Below are 18,343 nucleotides of genomic sequence, written 5' to 3'. Positions count from 1 at the left end.
GCACACACAAGACTGCACGCACACACAAGCGTGCACACCCACAAAATATCCTACACACGGACGAAAAACGCACACAGCATTGCATGGTTTACACAGGCATCGATCAAGTGGACATCACACACATGACTTTCGTCCACATGACTTACAGCCCCTCACTGCCAAACTGCTTGGCTCACAAGAAAAAACCTCGGCCCTATTATCTCGCATTTAATTAAGACGTCGCTGTGGTTATGTACTCCATTATTTGGCCCCGGCTCGGGTCTCGCAGGGTGTAAATATCGAACCGTCGCCAGCGCCCGAGTGTTAATCAATCCCCGCCGAATTCCAAATGATTCGGTTCATTTCAGGAAATGAATATTTGCGAGGCATTATGGCCCGGCGTGCGTTCACCACTCAACTCCCCAGCGCGCTCACCGGGATCAGAGCATTGATTCGGAGCAGCAGAACCCAACGCCTTGTTGCTTAATTAGGACATACCTGTCTGGGAACTATGATTTTTCATTTTTTATTTTCTGAGTAGGGGCATAAAAGAGGAGTGGAGAGGGGGGGTTGGGGGGGGGGGGAGGCTTTTGTGTTGTTTCAGCAGATTGGCGCCTGACCTCGCACACAGAGAAACGGCCCTTCTGAAGATGTGCTAACCATGCTAATGAGAGACGCTAACTAGCAGTGTGGGTTAGGGGGTGGAGGGGCGGGGCAGGGAGACAACTGGAAAATGGGGGAGAGAAGGGGATCAGAAAGGAGGGTTGGTGGACACATTGGAAGGAGGGAGGGAGCTGAGACTAGGGAGAGGGCCCAGAGGGAGAGGGAGTGGTGGAAGGGAGGATGGAACAGGGGGCTACAATGCTCACTCCACAATTGTCATTGTCATTCCAAAATTCAAAATGGAATCTATCTTTAGTGTGAGACGACCTTAAAGTTGTGTCAGCAGGAAAGTCTGTCATCGTCACAAGTACAGTCGCACGGATCCATTGTGATGGGACTGTTTTTGTCTGCGCTGCCAGTGCTAGCAGGAGAAGAGGAAACCCTATGACAAACTGAGCTTCAGTCAGTTATGAGTATCTGTCTTTCTCTGGTTTTCCTTGCTCTTGAAGTAAAAGGGTCCAGATTGGGGGTTATTTAGAGCTCTACCCACAAATCTGGCACCCGCAGGGAGCACTTAGCACCAGCAGTGGCTGGATTTCTCTGGCTTTGCTCGGCTTTGACCAGATATGACGGGGGCTGCCTCCCACAATTACACATGACAGGCTAACCTGGAGACAGGGGGTCACAGCCCAAACCTCAACATAACTGCCATCTTATGGTGCTTTAGCAACATCTGGCATGTAACAAACACACACACACACACAAACACTCACACTGAGAGCCCTCTCCAGGGAAGATCAATATTTCTGAATTGACAGATTGATAAATCTGAGAGAGAAAGAGAGATAGAGAAGGATGAAGGGAGGAAAGTACATTTAGAATGAAAGGAGTGAGAGGGAGAAAGTGTGGGATAGAGAGATGAGAAAGTATATGAGAGAGTTAGAGAGAGAGAGAGAGAGAGAGAGAGAGAGAGAGAGAGAGAGGGAGGAAGAGTGACAGAGGGCAAGAGAGATATACAGGAAAGAGAGGGAGTGTGAGAGAGGGAGTGTGAAAGACAGTGTGTTTGAGAGACAGTGATAGTATGTGCGTGTGTGAGAGAGAGAGAGAGAGAGAGAGAGAGAGAGAGAGAGAGAGAGAGAGAGAGTGTGAGAGGGAGGGAGATATAGAGAAAGACAGAGAGAGAAAGAGAGGGTGAGAGAGAGGGTGAAAGAGAGTGGATGAAAGAGATACAGAGGGAGAGAGCGAGGGGAGAGAGAGAGAGAGAGAGAGAGAGAGAGAGAGAGAGAGAGAGAGAGAGTGTGAGAGGGAGGGAGATATAGAGAAAGACAGAGAGAGAAAGAGAGGGTGAGAGAGAGGGTGAAAGAGAGTGGATGAAAGAGATACAGAGGGAGAGAGCGAGGGGGAGAGAGAGAGAGAGAGACGGGGTGAGAGAGAGACGGGGTGAGAGAGAGAGAGACACAGAGACGGAAAGCGAGAAAGAAGGTGAGAAAGCACCGACCCCAGGACACAAAGGACGAAGTTCAATCGAACAACAGAAGGTGAAAAAAAAAAAAACACTCCAGCCACACACACACAACCCCTCCCTCCTCTCTTGCCCCCTGCCCCCTAACACACTCTCTCTCTACTAAGACAAGGGAGCTCTCAGGTCAAGTAATGTCTCCTCCCCTACTTATTGACACTTGGCTTTATTGAGAGCCCCAGAGCTGATGGTTGACGGTGAGCGATGACAGAGGCTCTGACACCCTTGATAGAGAGGACCCACAGCCCAAGCTATGGGGCTGTCGGACTCACATCAAGCCAGGCGGAAACCTAAGTACCTTTGATTCCCTTTAAAAGGCTTCAATTTTGAGTGATTGCACAAGAAAGATAGACAGAGACAGAGACAGAGAGAGAGAGGGAGAGAGAAAGAGAGAGAGAGAGAGAGAGAGAGAGAGTGAGTGAGTAAGTGAGAGTGAGAGAGAGACAGAGAGAGGGACAGACAGATAGACACAGAGAGAAAGAAACAGACAGAGAGAGACAGAAACAGACAGAAAGGCTATGGCAGAGATTGTTGTGTGTGATAAGTGTGTGTTTGTGTGTGTGTGTTCAAGACCAAGCTGACCTCTCCATCACAAACACACACTTTTATCTGACTGCAGCTTTTACCTCACATTGATTGCTCCAGTTTTGTGGGGGATTTAAGAATTTGACTTGATATCCCTGCACTTCACCAAGAATAGTTGCCATTTGGTGCACACATTTTTGTGGATCTGATAGACCCACAGCATTATTGGGGTTTTAGAACAATACATCTGACAGATACTGTGCAGACTGTGTAAAAATACCAGTCTTTTTTGACAATGTTTCGAAATAATGTATCAAAACAATGTATTGTCCTGACATTGTGCAGGTTACTGGAAGGCATTAAGTAGTTTCTACAAAGGGTAATATGTGTGATGAAAGCAGGAGACATACATGCAGGCAGGGAGAGATGTTCTTGGTGCTATGTTGAACCTACTCACACACTTGTGGTCTCATATGCCTGTGTGCAACATCAATTTTGATCCCTAATAGATGTCATTGAGTTCCAGCTAGAGACTGGTTGTATTAGCTTAGCATTGGTACTGAGTGTGGTGTGATTCAGTTCTCCCAAATCCGGCTTGGGAGTTTTTTCATGCCTCATTTCGTTGACTCCTTATTAATTGGCTCCTATGGAATTGATTAACCCTACGAGTGTGGGTTCACACAAACTCAAGCGTAAAAATCTTCTCCTGTCTCTATTACTCTCCCTTCCCTCTTTCTCTCACGCACCCTAAACACACACACACACACACACACACAAACACACCAAACACACCAAACACACTTTTTCTCACTCTGTATCTCTCTCTCTCTTTCTCTCTCTCTCTTTCTCTCTATCTCTCTCTCTCACACACACACACACAGACATACACACGCACACCACTGCCTCTCTCCCAGTTAGGACTGTGGGAGGGGTGATATTAATCATAACAGTTCTAATCTCCTGTCTTAGCGTGTTTACAGCTCCTCTCCGACATCTGTGCACCACCACGGAGGCCCAGGCAGTGCGGGAGAACAGGCGAGAGCCGGGGGCGATACACATCCCTCAGGTGAGCCCTTCATTATGGATGATGTTTCCGCCAAATTATTTACACCACCAGGGTCCCTCCCCTCCCCCCCCCTCCAAACCCCATAACAGCAACCTTCCCACCCTGTGCGCCCCTCCCTCCCTCCTGCCCCCCCCCCCCCCTCCCGCCACCCCCCTCCCACAAACACAATCCCCGACCTCCAACACAGACACCTCCTCAAACCCAAGAGTTGAACCTGCGTCTGGTACCAAAAGTATGCCTGTCTGTCTGTCTGTCTGTCTGTCTTCTTCCATTTTTTCTTCCGTTGGGAGTTTTTCTGGGAGTTTTTCCCTGTCTTCCTTGAGGGTTTAGGTTGGTTGAGGGGCAGTTCTATGGGCGTATGTGAAGCCCTCTGTGACATGCTTGCCTGTAAAAAGGGCTATACAAATACATTTGATTTGATTTGTCTGTTTCCAGGTCTCCCTGTATGTCTGCTTGCTTGTCTGCCTGTCTCTGTCGGTCTCTCTAGTCTCTGCCTGCCTGCCTGTCCGTCTGTCCAACCGTCCGTCTGTTCGTCTGTCTCTGTCCTACTGTTCATCAGGGAACAACACCAGTGATATGATAATACTGTTGACAAACAGCCGGATCTGTGTAAAAAAAAATCCAACAATCCCTCCCCCAGCCCCCCCTTCATCCATCCCCCTCTGAGTCAGCGCACCCCTCTGTCTTTGATTGAAGGTGGGCTGGGCTATGAAAATCTCACCTTGACATAAAATGACTTCATTAATGAATGATCTAAAACTGAGGCAGGGTGGAATCGCGAGCGATCCCCTTTACAGAATGGGGCTGGTGAGGGTGTTGGAGTGTAGTCGAGGAGGCGAGCCTGGAATACAAACCAGCCACTGTCTCGTTTCCTCACAAGTCATGGGAGGATGTCTTGTAAGCACACCCAGGATTCGTTACAGTGTGTCTCTTCAACTTGGCCAAAGTGCTTGATTAGTTGCGTCGTGTGCGCCTGCGTGTGTTGCTTGTGTTTGGAGGTTAGTGTGTGTGCGCGCGTGCCTGCACAACAGAGTGCATACTGTGTATTGAGGTGTGTATGTTTTTGGGCCACTATGACACAAACCCAGTCTGCTACATTCAGGCTATCAGAGTGGGAGAGAGAGATTACAGTCTCCTGACAGCCAACCCGGCCTTGGAAAGTAGACCAGAAATGGATGTGATGAGGAGCGAGAAAAATTTGAGAGAGGGAGAGACAGAGAGAGACAGAGAGACAGAGAGCGGGAGAGAAAGAGAGACACAGGGGACTTTTATCTCTCACCCCTGTCCACTCCCCCTTCTTCTCTTACTTTAGTTAGTCTTCTCTCTGCTTAAATTCACCCTTCCAACTTCTTCCCCTAAATCACCTCCACATTGGATAATCCCTTTGTCCTTCCTCCACCCTGCCTTCCTCCCTCCCTCTTTCCTTCCCCAACACTGTGCTCCCTTTATCACCCACGAGACCCTCAACAACAACTCAGGTAGTCCCCGGACCAAATTAATTCACCCCGGCCCTTACCTGTAAACCCTCCCCCCTCCCCGCTTCTCTCTACTTCTCACACCCCTCGTCCTCCTCCTCCCCCATTCGTGAGCCACTCAGCCCCCCCCCCCCCCCCCCCGACAGCTGCCTCAAAAAATAATAATAATTACACCGGAAGCGTATCCCACCTATCCTATCCCCCCCCCCCCCCCCCCCCCCCCCTATACCCACCCCGCACTTCAGTCTTATCCCCAGGCTTCCATCCCTGCCCCCTCCCAGCCCCCGCTCACTCACTCACACACTCACTCTCACGCACCCCCTGCCCCTCCTCTTCCCCCGTACTCACCCAGGCTGAAGAGCACAAGGAACTTGAGGCAGACAAACTCCCTCTGGTCGAGCTGCAGGGAGCGGAGCTTGCCCACCAACTCCTGCGCGTGGCTCATCAGGTTGTTGAGGGTGGCTCCAGCTTGGGAGGCAATTACAGCATAATCCACCTGCAGGACACACACACGCACATGCCGCAGCCTGTTACGCGCAAAGCTTTGTCTTCCTATTGTAACGTTGTCATCTTGTGTCATTTCTGTGGACTTTATAACGACATGATTTGGGCATGAGACCTGAGGATGCTAATGAACCATGGGAGATAAAGTAATGAACCGTGGAAGGTATTGTCAAATACTAATCCCAAACAGCAAATTGGGAACACAAATGGCGAGTCTTCTAACATTACCAAATGTTGCCTTAACTTGTCAACACACACATTCGATGTCAGATATTTCTACCAGCTCACAGTGTACTGTAAAAACACAATGTGTGTATGTGTGTAGGTATGTGTACAGTCACATCCAAGAGACTTCTCAAAGAGCTTTGAGACCTATTTTGTGAGGCGGTCCCAGCCAACTTCTAGCACAAACCTAAAACACACAAACAACCCTAGCAAACAGGTGGAGCCTTGGAATGAATAGTGGGTTTACATGAGCATACAGCTCAAATTAGAACAGATTTTCCATCAGCATTAAATGCACAGAGAATCTCTCTCTCTCTTTTACTCTCTCTCTCTCTCTGCGAAAGGGGGCCCTAGGGGCCAGGCCCGAATCCTGAATCCTAATCACTCGCTCGCGAAAAAAAAGGGAGCGGGCAGCACGTTCCCTCCATCCTAACCCCCCCCCTCTCTCTCTCTCTCTCTCTCTCTCTCTCTCTCTCTCTCCCTCCTAAGGTTGCGTGGGGCAGTGGAGGGCGAGAGATCGCCCCCCTTTTCAGGTTTGAACCCCAACCCCCCATCCCCTTAGTGACCCGGCGGTAGACCCCCTTTTCAGGTGCATTTAATATCTGCAGCTACAGCAGATTTGTCTGGGAGGCAAGTCCTTAGCTGCCACTCACAGTAAGCAGGCCGTATGAAATTTTTATATTTATTGACAATTCATTACCATAATTGACTGCGCCAGGATTTCTGGGGGAAGGTAAGACGCCAGGGCTCGCTCAACCTCAGGGAGGAAGGTCCCTGCAAGCTGCAATTTGCAATAAAAAAATCTGCCTCGGATTGGAATTTATTTATTGTGTAAATAGGATGAGCGGAATGTTCCTGAAAAAAAGAAGAAGGAAAAAAAATGCGGCCGTTTCGGAGCATCGTCTTTCTCACGCACTATTTCTCCCTTTCTCACACCCCCTCTCCTTTTCAGTCTCCTTCCATGCCTCCTCTGTTGGGCTCCCTGATGAGTCAGTGCCCTGGAAAGTGTCAATCAATTTACATAAAAGCAACTGTGCATGAAATAACTTCAATGAGCGATAGGACTCCTCATGGCGTTGCCTTGGGTTATGGCTTCCTTTCCCCCGAGTAAAAGAAAACACCACCCTTATGACAATAGACTTATCTGTCAACCCAACGACCTACATATCAATCAATCAATACATGTTTATTAGTCCCGTTTCGGGTCACATCCTACAAGTAGATTGACAAAACCCTGGCCTCCTGTTTCAGCCCACCTGCAAACTATGACCTGATCATTTATCCTTATCCGTCTCCTTTTCTCTTGCTGTGTTCACCTTTGATCTCCTGCGCTCCAAAACGACAACTGGATGTTCAAATGTGCGTTTCAGTATTTATCCAGTGCCAGTGTCACCGCTAACTAGCTGTGCCAAACACGGGCTCGCAAGAAGCCGAATCCAAGTCCAAAAAGTGTCATTTTAAACAACCCCTCGGACCGTTTTGACTTTCAAGTCAGGGTGTCACACCATCCCATTATCAAAGCCCTTGACGTTCGCCTGGCTGACAAACGACGAAAAAAGACCTTGTCTGCTCATGCCATCTGAACTGTGCCACTACGCGATAGCCTACAAGTCATGTTTTCCTGTTTGATCCAAAGGGAGGACAAGGAGGCCAAAGAGGGAGCTGTATAAATTAGCCTAGCGAATGTATGTTCGACCTGCCTCTGTTTTAGCTTCAGATTCTTCTGAAGGCCATGGGACGGACACCAGGGCACCCGATGACAGACAGAACTGCCTGTGTTGAAACCTCTAGCTCTGAAATAAAAGCCGTTTTAATAGAACCGTTCGTAGCTGACAGAACCCTGTTTCAGATTTCGGAGGTTCAACATCCAATCCGTTTCAGCGAAGAGAGAACCATTCAGGTCTTCAAAACAGCACCTTGTTTGAAAAGGGTTCCATCACATTTTCAAAAACTTCTGTGCTAAAATGGGAACCTCTTTTCCAGAGCATTTCTCTACTGTATTCGTATATATCATGAGGACGCTGAGAGTAATTGAAACACAGGGATGGTAAGGGAGTTGGGACTGTAGGACTGTGACGGAGCGGCCCTGTGGCATTTTCCAAAGCCACCCTGGGTGTCATGTGTCACCACATGACTGAGCTAATCCCCCATGGTGCATTGGGGCTGTGTCACTTGCTCTGACACTCCACTCAACACTAGCTCAGAAAAGGCAGGTCACTCCAAGCCAGTGGCCAAATCAGAATCTAATCCTCCGCCAACATCCCTCACGACAGGGGGACCAACTTATCACAGTGACTGAAAGATATCCTCTGAATATAATGGACTGTTCCATTCGTTAGTTCCTGCCTGGGCATAATGTCGTCCTAATGAATTGGGGCAGCATTGGTTAATGCGCACTGTGCATGTGTGTGTTCATTATTTGCATGTGTGTGTGTGTGTGTTTTGTGCATGTGTGTACAGTAGCTGGTAGAAGACGGACCATGGCTTTAGCTTTCACTTTGCTGCTGTCACCCCTGGCCTGGTGGAGAATAATGGAAGATAATGATGGAACTGTTTGAGACCCCCCCCCTCCTCCTCCTCTCTCTCTTTTTCTCCTCCCAGTGACTGTGCCCCCTCCCCACACACACACACACACACATACACACACTGGCCCCCCAACACCAGCTGTTCATTAGCCAAAATATGCAAACGAGACCTGGTCCTCCGCCTCCCCTGACTGTGCACCCCCCATCCACCTCCCCCCTTCAACCCCCCCCCCCCCCTCTCCCGCCCCTCAACCGCTCCACCCTGATGCCCCTCTCCCGTGCTCCCGGCCCCGCTTGCTCACAGCTCAGACCTGGCTAATCAAACACGGAGCAGCAGAGACACTGCTGGGAGTCCCGGCTGCTGCTCAGTACGCTTCGCTCTCTGTCTGCGCTGGATGTGGGAGGAGCAGGAGAGAGAGAGAAGGGGGGGGGGGGGTGAAGTGCTTAAGGCACTGCGTGAGTGAGTTCTGCGTGTGTGTGTGTGTGTGGGGGGGGGCTTGTCTCAGATGTACAGACGCATTGGAAATGTCCCTTTGCCCGTTTTCATCCTTGCGTGGCCTCTATCTTCCTTCCACCCTTTCTCTCTCTTCCTTTCTCTCTCCTCTATCTCTCTCGCTCTCCTTTATCTCTATCTCTGTGGTCTGATGTCATGAGTTCATCCAATTAACTCAAATAAGTTGTGCTTCAATTACCCCTGAAGCCCACTCCTCCATAGTTCCACCCCTCGCAACGTTCACCTCACTATAAACAGTAGGAACAGGAAAACGTCCAATCACGGGCTGTCAGAGTTCATTGCTTCAATATTTATGCCCACATCTATTGTCGGAGAACCGTTTGGCAGAGAGCAGCATTTTGGAAACCCACCCAATCAATAATTAAGCACGCCGTGTCCCATTGACAGGCGCGCCAACATTCAGAGGCATATTCATAATGAGCAATTTCATCACTCTGTGCATGTGTGGGTATTTACATGTGGCTGTGTGGTATATGCGTGTGTTTGTGTGTATGCCTGTGCGTGTGTGTACGAGCGGGAAAGCAGAGCCAGAAACAGACGGAAGAATCCCGAGATCCCCCTGGGTTGAGGGGCCTCGTCAGGGCCCGAGGCAATAGTCCCTGCTCCCCTCCTCAGGGCCCTCGACTGAGGTAAATCACAGATTTGTTTCTCTCTCTACCTCTACGGCTCCTGCATGCTTAACCAGGCGCTTTATATATTCACTGTTGAAGTAAACACACACACGCACACGCCCACGCGCACACACTCCCAGCAAACGCACACGCAAAATGAAAAGGTAAAAAAAAAAGAATGCATAATTGATTATGCTGGTCACATTATCTTATACCTACGCATAAGCGTAATCTATTTTTAATGGTGTAGTGACTGAGAGGGAGGCAGAGAGGTCGATGAAGCTTTAAAGGCTGTTGATCTAGGTGTGCTGAGTGGCTGATGAGGTCTAGGGGGAGGGCCGGGGGGGGGAGAGATGGGAGAAGGCAAGGTGGGACTCACCTGTTGGCCGGTGACCAATAGGATGGAGCCCTCTTTGGCGTGCACCACCTGCCGGAAAATGTGGTCGAGGATGAGGAGTTCACTCCAGCAGTTCTGCAGCAGCTTCATTTGGTCATCAACCTGATGGAGGGAGGGAGAGAGAGAGAGAGAGAGAGAGAGAGAGAGAGAGAGAGAGAGAGAGAGAGAGAGAGAGAGAGAGAGAGAGAGAAAGAGAGAGAGGGAGAGAGGTTGAAAGAAAAAGAGAAAAAGGAAAGGTTAACGCAAGGAAAGGTAACAGCATGTACAAGCTTAAACCACCTTTCCAAAAATGGAACTAGAAATGGAAAAATTCATCCAACTAGAAATGGAAAAACTCATCCAAAACAATAGTTCAGTACATTAACTCAACGAGTTTAATGATTATCTATGTAAAGTGAATAACGGCCGTTGTTTTTTTGCCCTTTTCTTCCTCTTCGATTGAAAAGTAGGCAAAAGTTGAAAAGGACTCTGTGTCTTTAAGGTCGTTTGTAGGTTTGCTATTCAAGACAAGCAGACATAGGATAAGATATATCATATATGGGATCATAACTGGGTCCTGTAGTTCGCTTGTAGGTATTGATTAGTACAACTGCAGGTGTAGGTAGCTGACTTCACACAATGCCTCAAATGTCAGAGCAACTCCCCCCCCCACCCACATACACACACATATGCCACAGCTTTCTCATGTGTTTCTCATGTGAACGCGACCCTCTCCTCTCCCAGGCCTGCCACTACCTGGATGTGACTGTTTGTCAAGTGATAGCGGGGCTATCTGTTTGCCCGGTGCCACCTCTGGCTGAGTGATTCCACCGGCTTAAAGTGATTAAGTAGCCAGCCTGCGACAGCCGCTCAGTCCCACCAATGCCAGGTGAATGAGGCAGGGGCGAAGGGATAAGTTTGCAACACCACAACAACACTGCCATTGTCACCACCCCTATTTCCCAGGGCCCCAACGCGTTAATGATTAGACACTGTAGCCACAAGGGCAGAAAGGCCACATTGAGAGCCAAGAATGAGGAAAAAAATATAAAAACCTGGAGATGTTCTCACTCTCTTCCTTTCTTTGTCCTTTCCAGTCAACACACTCAGCCCTCTCGATACTCCTATCTGACGGATTGGTGGGTCTTTCCCAGAATGCTTTGGTTTGGCATTTTTGTGAAATGCCTTTGGTGTGAATCTGAGAGAATCCTTGGGCACCTGACAGTGTGTCACATTGAATTTGAAAGTGTCAATTAAAAGTGGAGAGAGGAATGTGGATCAATTGGTAGTGCATTGCCACACATACCTTGAAATGAAACAAGCCATTGCTTTAATTCGAACAGGGGGGGATTTTGATTAATCAACACCAGGTCAACATCCAAACCCATGAGTTGTGTTTCATGACCTTGAATGATAGTGTGGTAGCCTCTGCCAACCTTGCTATTCATATCACCAGTTAACAGTGAGTATTATGACTGGTGATGCATCTGTTTGTCTTCCAGGCAGACATTACAACTTGAATATCATTGAGATTGGCTTCGCTGGGTCAAATCACACAGCCACATGGATAGGCTAAAGTCTAATAAAACCAAGGCTTGCTAACTTGCTAACCAAAATTGCAGAAAAATGTAAGCAATCTTTCATTCCTTTTTATTGAGATAGCACATACGTACAACAAAGCCTCGCTGACCTTTACCACAACTTCTGACAGCGTGATGAACTCTCTTCTTTCCATCTTTTCCATTTTCCTTTTTTTTCCTTTGGGTGTATCGACCGGAGGCGACGAAAAGTGAATGAAATTCAAATGGCATCATTAAAACCATCACACGGAGGAGAGTGAAACGGGTGAGCTTCTTACTGTACCCCCGCCTGCCCCCAACCAAACACTGCCTTAACCCCCCATCTCTGAGAGAAGGCGGTGAGGGGGAGGGGGGCTCTTCAAAGCCCTCCCGTCCCCGCCCCGTCAGGGGCCTGGTGAGTGTCGGGGTCCTCATCAAAGACGGCTGTCCTCACGCTGCCTGCCTGCAAGGGCCCTCTCAGACAACGGGGCCGGGTCATCAAAAGGGTTAGCTGGAGAAAGGGGTGATGGGGGTGGTGGGTGGATGTGCGTGTGTGTGTGGAGGGTTGTCCCGCTTGGAGACGTGGATGGTGACAGACGTGTGCGACAGGCGTGCAGGATGGTCGGGGGCTGGGCTGGGCTGAGGGAGGGTGGACAGTTGAGATCAGGGTCGCTTATAGTGGCTGTTTCCCTGACAAGCTCTTCCTTGGCTGTGACCCTGAGCGCCCAGTGACAAGCCCTGGATCCTCCTCATGTTTCGTCTCTCCCCTCACACAGCAGGGGCTCCACTGACAGGACGAGGGGAACCTACTGGGGAGTCAGGTGGCTGAGCGGTTAGGGAGTTGGGCTAGTAATCTGAAGGTTGCCAGTTTGATTCCCGGCCGTGTCAATAATGACGATTTGTCCTTGGGCAAGGCACTTCACCCTACTTGCCTCGGGGGGAATGTCCCTGTACTTACTGTAAGTCGCTCTGAACAAGAGCGTCTGCTAAATGTAAATGTACTGACTCCTATGCATCCATGCAGCTATATCTTTCACTGTGTGTTTCGCAGTCTTTTAATATAAGAATCTGAACTGAACATTGCCAAGGCTATTAACCTACCCATGGATTTACATTGCATGCAAACAAAATTAAAATTATTCTTTATTGGATCATGAAGGGAACAATAAAGTTAACTGTTAATCTTTTTGCAAGGTTCATAGTGTTGTCAATGTATACCAATGTAACTACCAACAGCAGCTAATATACCACAGTAAACGTTCCTATTTACTGTAGTTTTTAAATTAAATTAAAAGTAAATTATTACAACCAACAAAGACTAAAAATGCATACTGAGGGGCTCAGTGAGTCTTTAGCTGTCACTATAAGAATAAAAATATAAAAAATATGTTAGAAAAATATCTGCCTACTGTACTGAGCTGCCGTTTAGGGAAGTTACTGAACATGCATACCATCTCAAGACTACACTTCACTGTTTGTGAAAGTGATCAGTGTTGAGAAAGAGTAAAACATGCCCTAAATAGTGCCACTGGAGTCTCTTCCTTAACAGGGGCACTGGGCAACACTGTGTCTACACTTGGCTTATTTGGTTTGAGTCAATATAAGTCACAAAACTCTTCTCAAACACACTGAACACAGTGTTTTCAAGGTGTGCCTCTCTCTCGTTCATTATTTCAATATCATCAATGCTGTTCTTTTCAGGCAGGAATTTCGCAAAGGAGAGCGCAATGAAAAATACATATCCTCCAAGAAACCAATTTAACACTTTTATGGCCATTCAGGCGAGGGGGGATCAATGCCCAGATCAATCGCTTAGCCCATAGCTTTTGTTCAACACCACGAGCACAGATTAATGTGATTTTCTACACACAGACAGACAGGGAGATAGAGAATTAGGGAGAAAGAGAAAAGGCAGAGAAAGAAGAATGGGCAAAAGGACTGGAGGGAAAACTAGCAAATAAAATAAAGTGATTAAGAAAAGAAATCTTCGCCATTTTTCTGGGAATTTCAATTAATTGGTAATGGTTTGTTTGGAGCGCCCAAAAGTTATGTTTATTCAACAGCCCCTGCTAGGAGAGGACCATCTATAATGGTTCTGAGTCAAAACGGCCAAATGTAGCGAAATGTTTCTTTCTTTCTTCGGTGCTGTGGTTTGGTAGAACGCCACAAGCATTGTTAAGCGGTGTGGGTATCATGTCCCTAACGAGGGTACACAGCTGGATCTGATTTTAATAAGTAGCTCCAGTTTTGAAGTATCCTAATGAACAGATTAATGGAATCTCCTTCAGCGTGGCTTAATGAATGAAGTGAATTAAATTATTGTAGCCGTGAAAGGGACACACACACACACACACACTCACCATGGGTTCATCTTCTCAACTGACATTTACATAAAACGAGCAGCACAACAGAACAGGCCTGTTTTACACCCCCTCTTTCTCTCCCTCTCCCACTTTCTCCCTCTCTCTCTCTCTTTCTCCCTGTGGCTCTCATTCTCAAGCTGGATCTGAATCAATGTTTTCTCCGAGAACTACAGGTTTGAAGCTTGAAGTTCAGGTTTGAAGTTGACTTCAATGGCTCCACTCACAGGAAGGCTTCTCTGTGTTGTCTTGTGTCGGCATCTGTTCGTCTGGTGGCTCTCTGGCCGGACTTACACCTGGGGATAGGAATTAATTCACTCTGGAGTGGCTCAATACTATAATCAGCCTTAACACGTCTTTTACGTAAACACTGCAATCTCAGCTTGCGTGTCCAATCTGATATCTTGGGTTTGGGTTTTGCGCCGTTAAAGCAATATGACAACAAAGTCGAATGCCATTGTTAGAATTAATAATATGCCATTGTAGGGAGTGCTTGTCTTTTTAGACTTTTTTTAATTTTACAAGTGAGTAAATGTCAGGGATGTGACGAGTAGAGAACATTTGAGGTGTTGGCATAGGGGGGGTATTTTGTGTGTGAGATTAGTATCTCAATCTCTTCCTAGCTACTGGCCTTGTGTATTTGCCCGATAGTCCATACCGCCCCCACCCCCCCACCAACCAGACTGTTTATAATGGCGCTATTTGCACGTGGCTCCTGCTTGCTTGCCGCTGGGGGGGTGGCGGGCGATAAGCATCCTGGGAAGTTGAGCAGGTGGTCATGGAACAAGATGGGGAGGGCTTGGTATGACTGCGAGGGCCTGACCGACGCCTATAGCAACGTCAGCAATAGAAAGGACACGGAACACACCGGAAACGCTGTCTTGTCTGTGTGCCTGATTGGCTGGCTGGTTGTCTGGCCGGTTGTCTTTCCGGAGTTCTCCGAGCACACACACAGGCACACACACACACCCGTGTGAGGTCGGTAGAGAGGGCTGTACCGTAGATTACACACATACTCACATACATGGCCCACTTTGTTGCACCGATGGGTAATGTACGACTATGTAATGCACACGCATTCTGCTGGCAGTGCATTAAGGCTCCAACAGAAAGACCATTGCATCAGGTTACCCAACACAAAAGGCCAAAGAAATGTTTGCTAAATGTTTGTTCAATCTATTGAGTATGTATCTATTCAGTACAACTGCAGCACACCTTCAAATTTGAAGAAGGCTTTACAATAAAAGAAACTACCGTGTGGTTGATAGGGGAGGAAAAGGTTGATTATCAAGAAACAAAGGCTGATTGGCTCCTTTGGGTAAGAATGTCTGAGTGGTGGGAGTTGCTGGGAGGAGTATATGTTTGTGTGTGTGTGTGTGTGTGTGCATGCCAGTGTCTCCCAGAGCCGTCTGGTCGATACTGCTGAGGCACGGAGATTGATCAGTTCCCACGGTGACCCGCATTAACAGACTCCAGAGGGCGACCCTTGACCACTAAAACACACTGCCTTCGATTGGACTCCCCCCCGCCAACAGCTCATCTGCCCTCCCCCCACCCCGTCCCCCCGGTCCCGTCCCTACGGCGAAAAAATGGAGAACAAAAAAGGTGCTGGCCCAGCTCTAATAAGGTCTTCCTGCACTGTGCTGACCTCTCCCCCATCCCTGATCTGGGACCTCACCGGGAACAGGAGGAATCTCTCCACCTCTTCACCCTCCGACTGCAGCACCAAGCAGTCATGTCCGCTTTTTACACAGTGCTTTCTACACCCCAGTACTCTGCCAGGGCAGCATCCACTGTTAGATACGCTTGCACATTTTTGACTGACGTTTAATAAGGCAAATACACCCAAGATTTGACCATATATATATATATATATATATATATATATATATATATATATACACACACAAATACATTAGTTTGTGTGTTTGTACTCTTTCTTGGACAGAGCAAGATCTTTATGCAAAGCTACTGCAGGTACCAACACACCCGCAAACGGTTAAAATAACAGAATGCATTCATGCGGTGGAGGTAAATACAAAGTGTATCTTAAGTTGGTGTTGCCGGAGGAATGCCTTGTTTTCTCAAGGTCACTAAAAGAAAGAAGCAAACCCTTTGCTTCTCCTCGTTCCAGGCTGGGGTTTGTAAACCAGACAGGGCATCCAAACTCGCGTATTCTTTTTTTACCTGATGCATAAGCATATGAAAGATAGAAAATCAATACAACGGTAGAGAAACTGGCCAGAGAGAAGGCGGTCATGAATTTCAATAGATGTTTTTTCTACCTTCCAAATTCGACACATTTATTATTGTTGACTAGTTGGCAGTCCACAACATTACCACAATGAATATTTAAAACATTTGAATATGCTTGAAATCCGTGTCAAACCGACACCACTGATAAACAGTAGAATTTGGTATTTGAGCCATAGTTTGTTTATTACAAAGTTTACCAGAGAAGTATTTTTTGAGTGAGTTACATGAAAGGACCATCTAGTACATTATCAACCATACAACAATGTAGTAAATGAGGTTATGAGAAAGAAACGTGTTTGGGTTGTCTCATTTATGTCTTCACCCAGTTGAGCCGTAGAAGAGCATAGCTTATAAACATCTGGAGCTTTGGAAAGCACTCTGAGTCATTTCTTTCATACCTGTTTAGAAAAGGCCTGTGAGTTTGCTACAGATCTGAGGGCTTACAGCTAAGAAGCTATCAACTAATTATCAAAAACCAGAGAGAGGCTAATCAATTATTCAGATGAACATTAGGCTTCTAATACACCAAGCCATGGGACGCACACACACACACACACACACACACACACACACACACACACACTGTAATCCTGCCACCCATCTAAGCTGCCTCACACCCCTTCCCCCATCACCCATCCCCTACCCAACCCTGGCAAACTGAAATACAGTGAGAAAATAATGCCTTCCAAATGTGAAATGAGATCAGCACTGTACAGAAGGCATGGGAGTATTGATCTGTTCCACAGTGCTCAATCTACCGGGCAATACTGTGCATTAAGCCCCGGCCAACTCTGAGTGATCTGTGTGTGCTCATTTGATTTTCATTTCGTGCATTGTTTGACTTGATTCCTCAATTTATGGCTGTGGGCTACTTTATGGTAAGGGGGGTGCTGTCAATATTGTTGTATTGAGTGTGTGAGTGTGTGTAAGTGTTTGTCTGTGTTTGTCTGCGTGTGTTTATCTGTGTGTGTTTGTGTGTGTGTGTTTGTCTTTGTGTGAGTATGTATGTTTGTCTGTGTGTCTGTGTGTGTGTGTGCGTTTTTGTCTGTGCGCGCGTATGCATGTTTGCGTGTGAGTGTTTGTACGCGCACGCGCGTACTTGTACGCGCGGCCACTGACAGACAGTGGGAAATGACCTGCTGTTCCTTCTCCGGCCGGTGCGATGAAGCCCCAGTTAAACGTCTCCATCTCCTCTCTTTCATTATTCAGGCTGTAAGAGACGGCCACAGACTAACGGAGCAGACCGGACTGTTTTAAAATGCAGAGACAAGTGTACTTCTCTCTGTCTGAGGGGAAGACATAGATTCCCGTTATGGCTGACAGGCAGACAGCAGAGTCACAGCTGGGACCACTCCAGACACCACTATACCAGCTTTGGCATAGGCTTTGATAGCAAAATTAATACCCGAATTAACCCACTGATCTGGTTCCGTCTAGGCTGTGCGTCATAGCCACAGAGAAAACAAATGCCAAGTTTGGAGGGCGCCATGACAGGTATAGCTGTTACCTGTGTACGTCTCTGCTGTTTGTTTGGATATCTCCTTAATTGAAAAACACATTGTGAAGAATGCCTTGTGCGTCAAGGACGAAAGTCCCAAACTTGTTTAGTGTAGCATGTGGTGTCTGGTGTGTCTTTTTTAGCGTGCAAGCGTTTGCCACCTGAAATCCCTACATTCACCAATCGAGTTCCCTTCTGGAGTTTTAACAGCGCTGTCGACACCTCCAACCCAATTTTCAAGGGGCATTTAAAAAAATCTGTAGGCCTTGAGCCCTATTCATCATCTTGGTTTATATTCTCACTGTGTCGTTGATTGTGCAAATCACTTTTTAATCTCCTGCAAGAGGGACGCAATTCTAAAAGAACGTAGTTGTAATGCCTATTTTTAGAATCAGACTTTATTTCACATGTATGGAATCATTTATGATGAGGCTATGCCAGGTTCAAAGTTATGGCCTGGAGAGAGGGAAGGGGGGAGAGTGAGAGAGAGAGAGAGAGAGAGAGAGAGAGAGAGAGAGAGAGAGAGAGAGAGAGAGAGAGAGAGAGAGAGAGAGAGAGAGAGAGACAGACAGACAGACAGACAGACAGACAGACAGACAGACAGACAGACAGACAGACAGACAGACAGACAGACAGACAGACAGACAGACAGACAGAGAAAAGAGAGAAAGAGAGAGAGACAGGAAGAAAACATTATACATTCTGCAGGTGAAAGAAAGACAGAAAGACAGAAAGACAGAAAGAAAGA

At 47.5% G+C, this 18,343-nt stretch overlaps 1 protein-coding gene and 1 long non-coding RNA gene across 5 annotated transcripts in view; one reads left to right on the top strand and one right to left on the bottom strand.

Annotated features, from left to right (window-relative positions):
* Positions 1-18,343, bottom strand: part of nr5a2 (nuclear receptor subfamily 5, group A, member 2) — a 55,206-nt gene that overhangs the window by 14,389 nt on the left and 22,474 nt on the right. For all 4 annotated transcript variants that reach the window (XM_084676348.1, XM_084676345.1, XM_084676347.1 and 1 more), the window contains 2 exons: positions 9,926-10,045; positions 5,516-5,663 (listed from right to left, as the gene is read on the bottom strand). In XM_084676348.1, coding sequence (XP_084532474.1) covers positions 5,516-5,663; positions 9,926-10,045 — 268 coding nt within the window. The remainder of the gene's footprint in view (positions 1-5,515; positions 5,664-9,925; positions 10,046-18,343) is intronic.
* LOC146254746 (uncharacterized) lies at positions 3,605-10,773 on the top strand. Its single transcript, XR_014731530.1, has 3 exons — positions 3,605-3,692; positions 9,461-9,564; positions 10,667-10,773. It is a non-coding gene; the product is annotated as an uncharacterized LOC146254746 (long non-coding RNA).

The sequence above is a fragment of the Hypomesus nipponensis genome, chromosome 16, assembly GCF_054491055.1.
Source record: "Hypomesus nipponensis isolate SF chromosome 16, ASM5449105v1, whole genome shotgun sequence".
Taxonomy (NCBI): Eukaryota; Metazoa; Chordata; class Actinopteri; order Osmeriformes; family Osmeridae; genus Hypomesus; species Hypomesus nipponensis.
The sequence above is the reverse complement of the archived record's forward strand: the minus strand, read 5'-3'. Positions and strand labels throughout refer to the sequence as shown.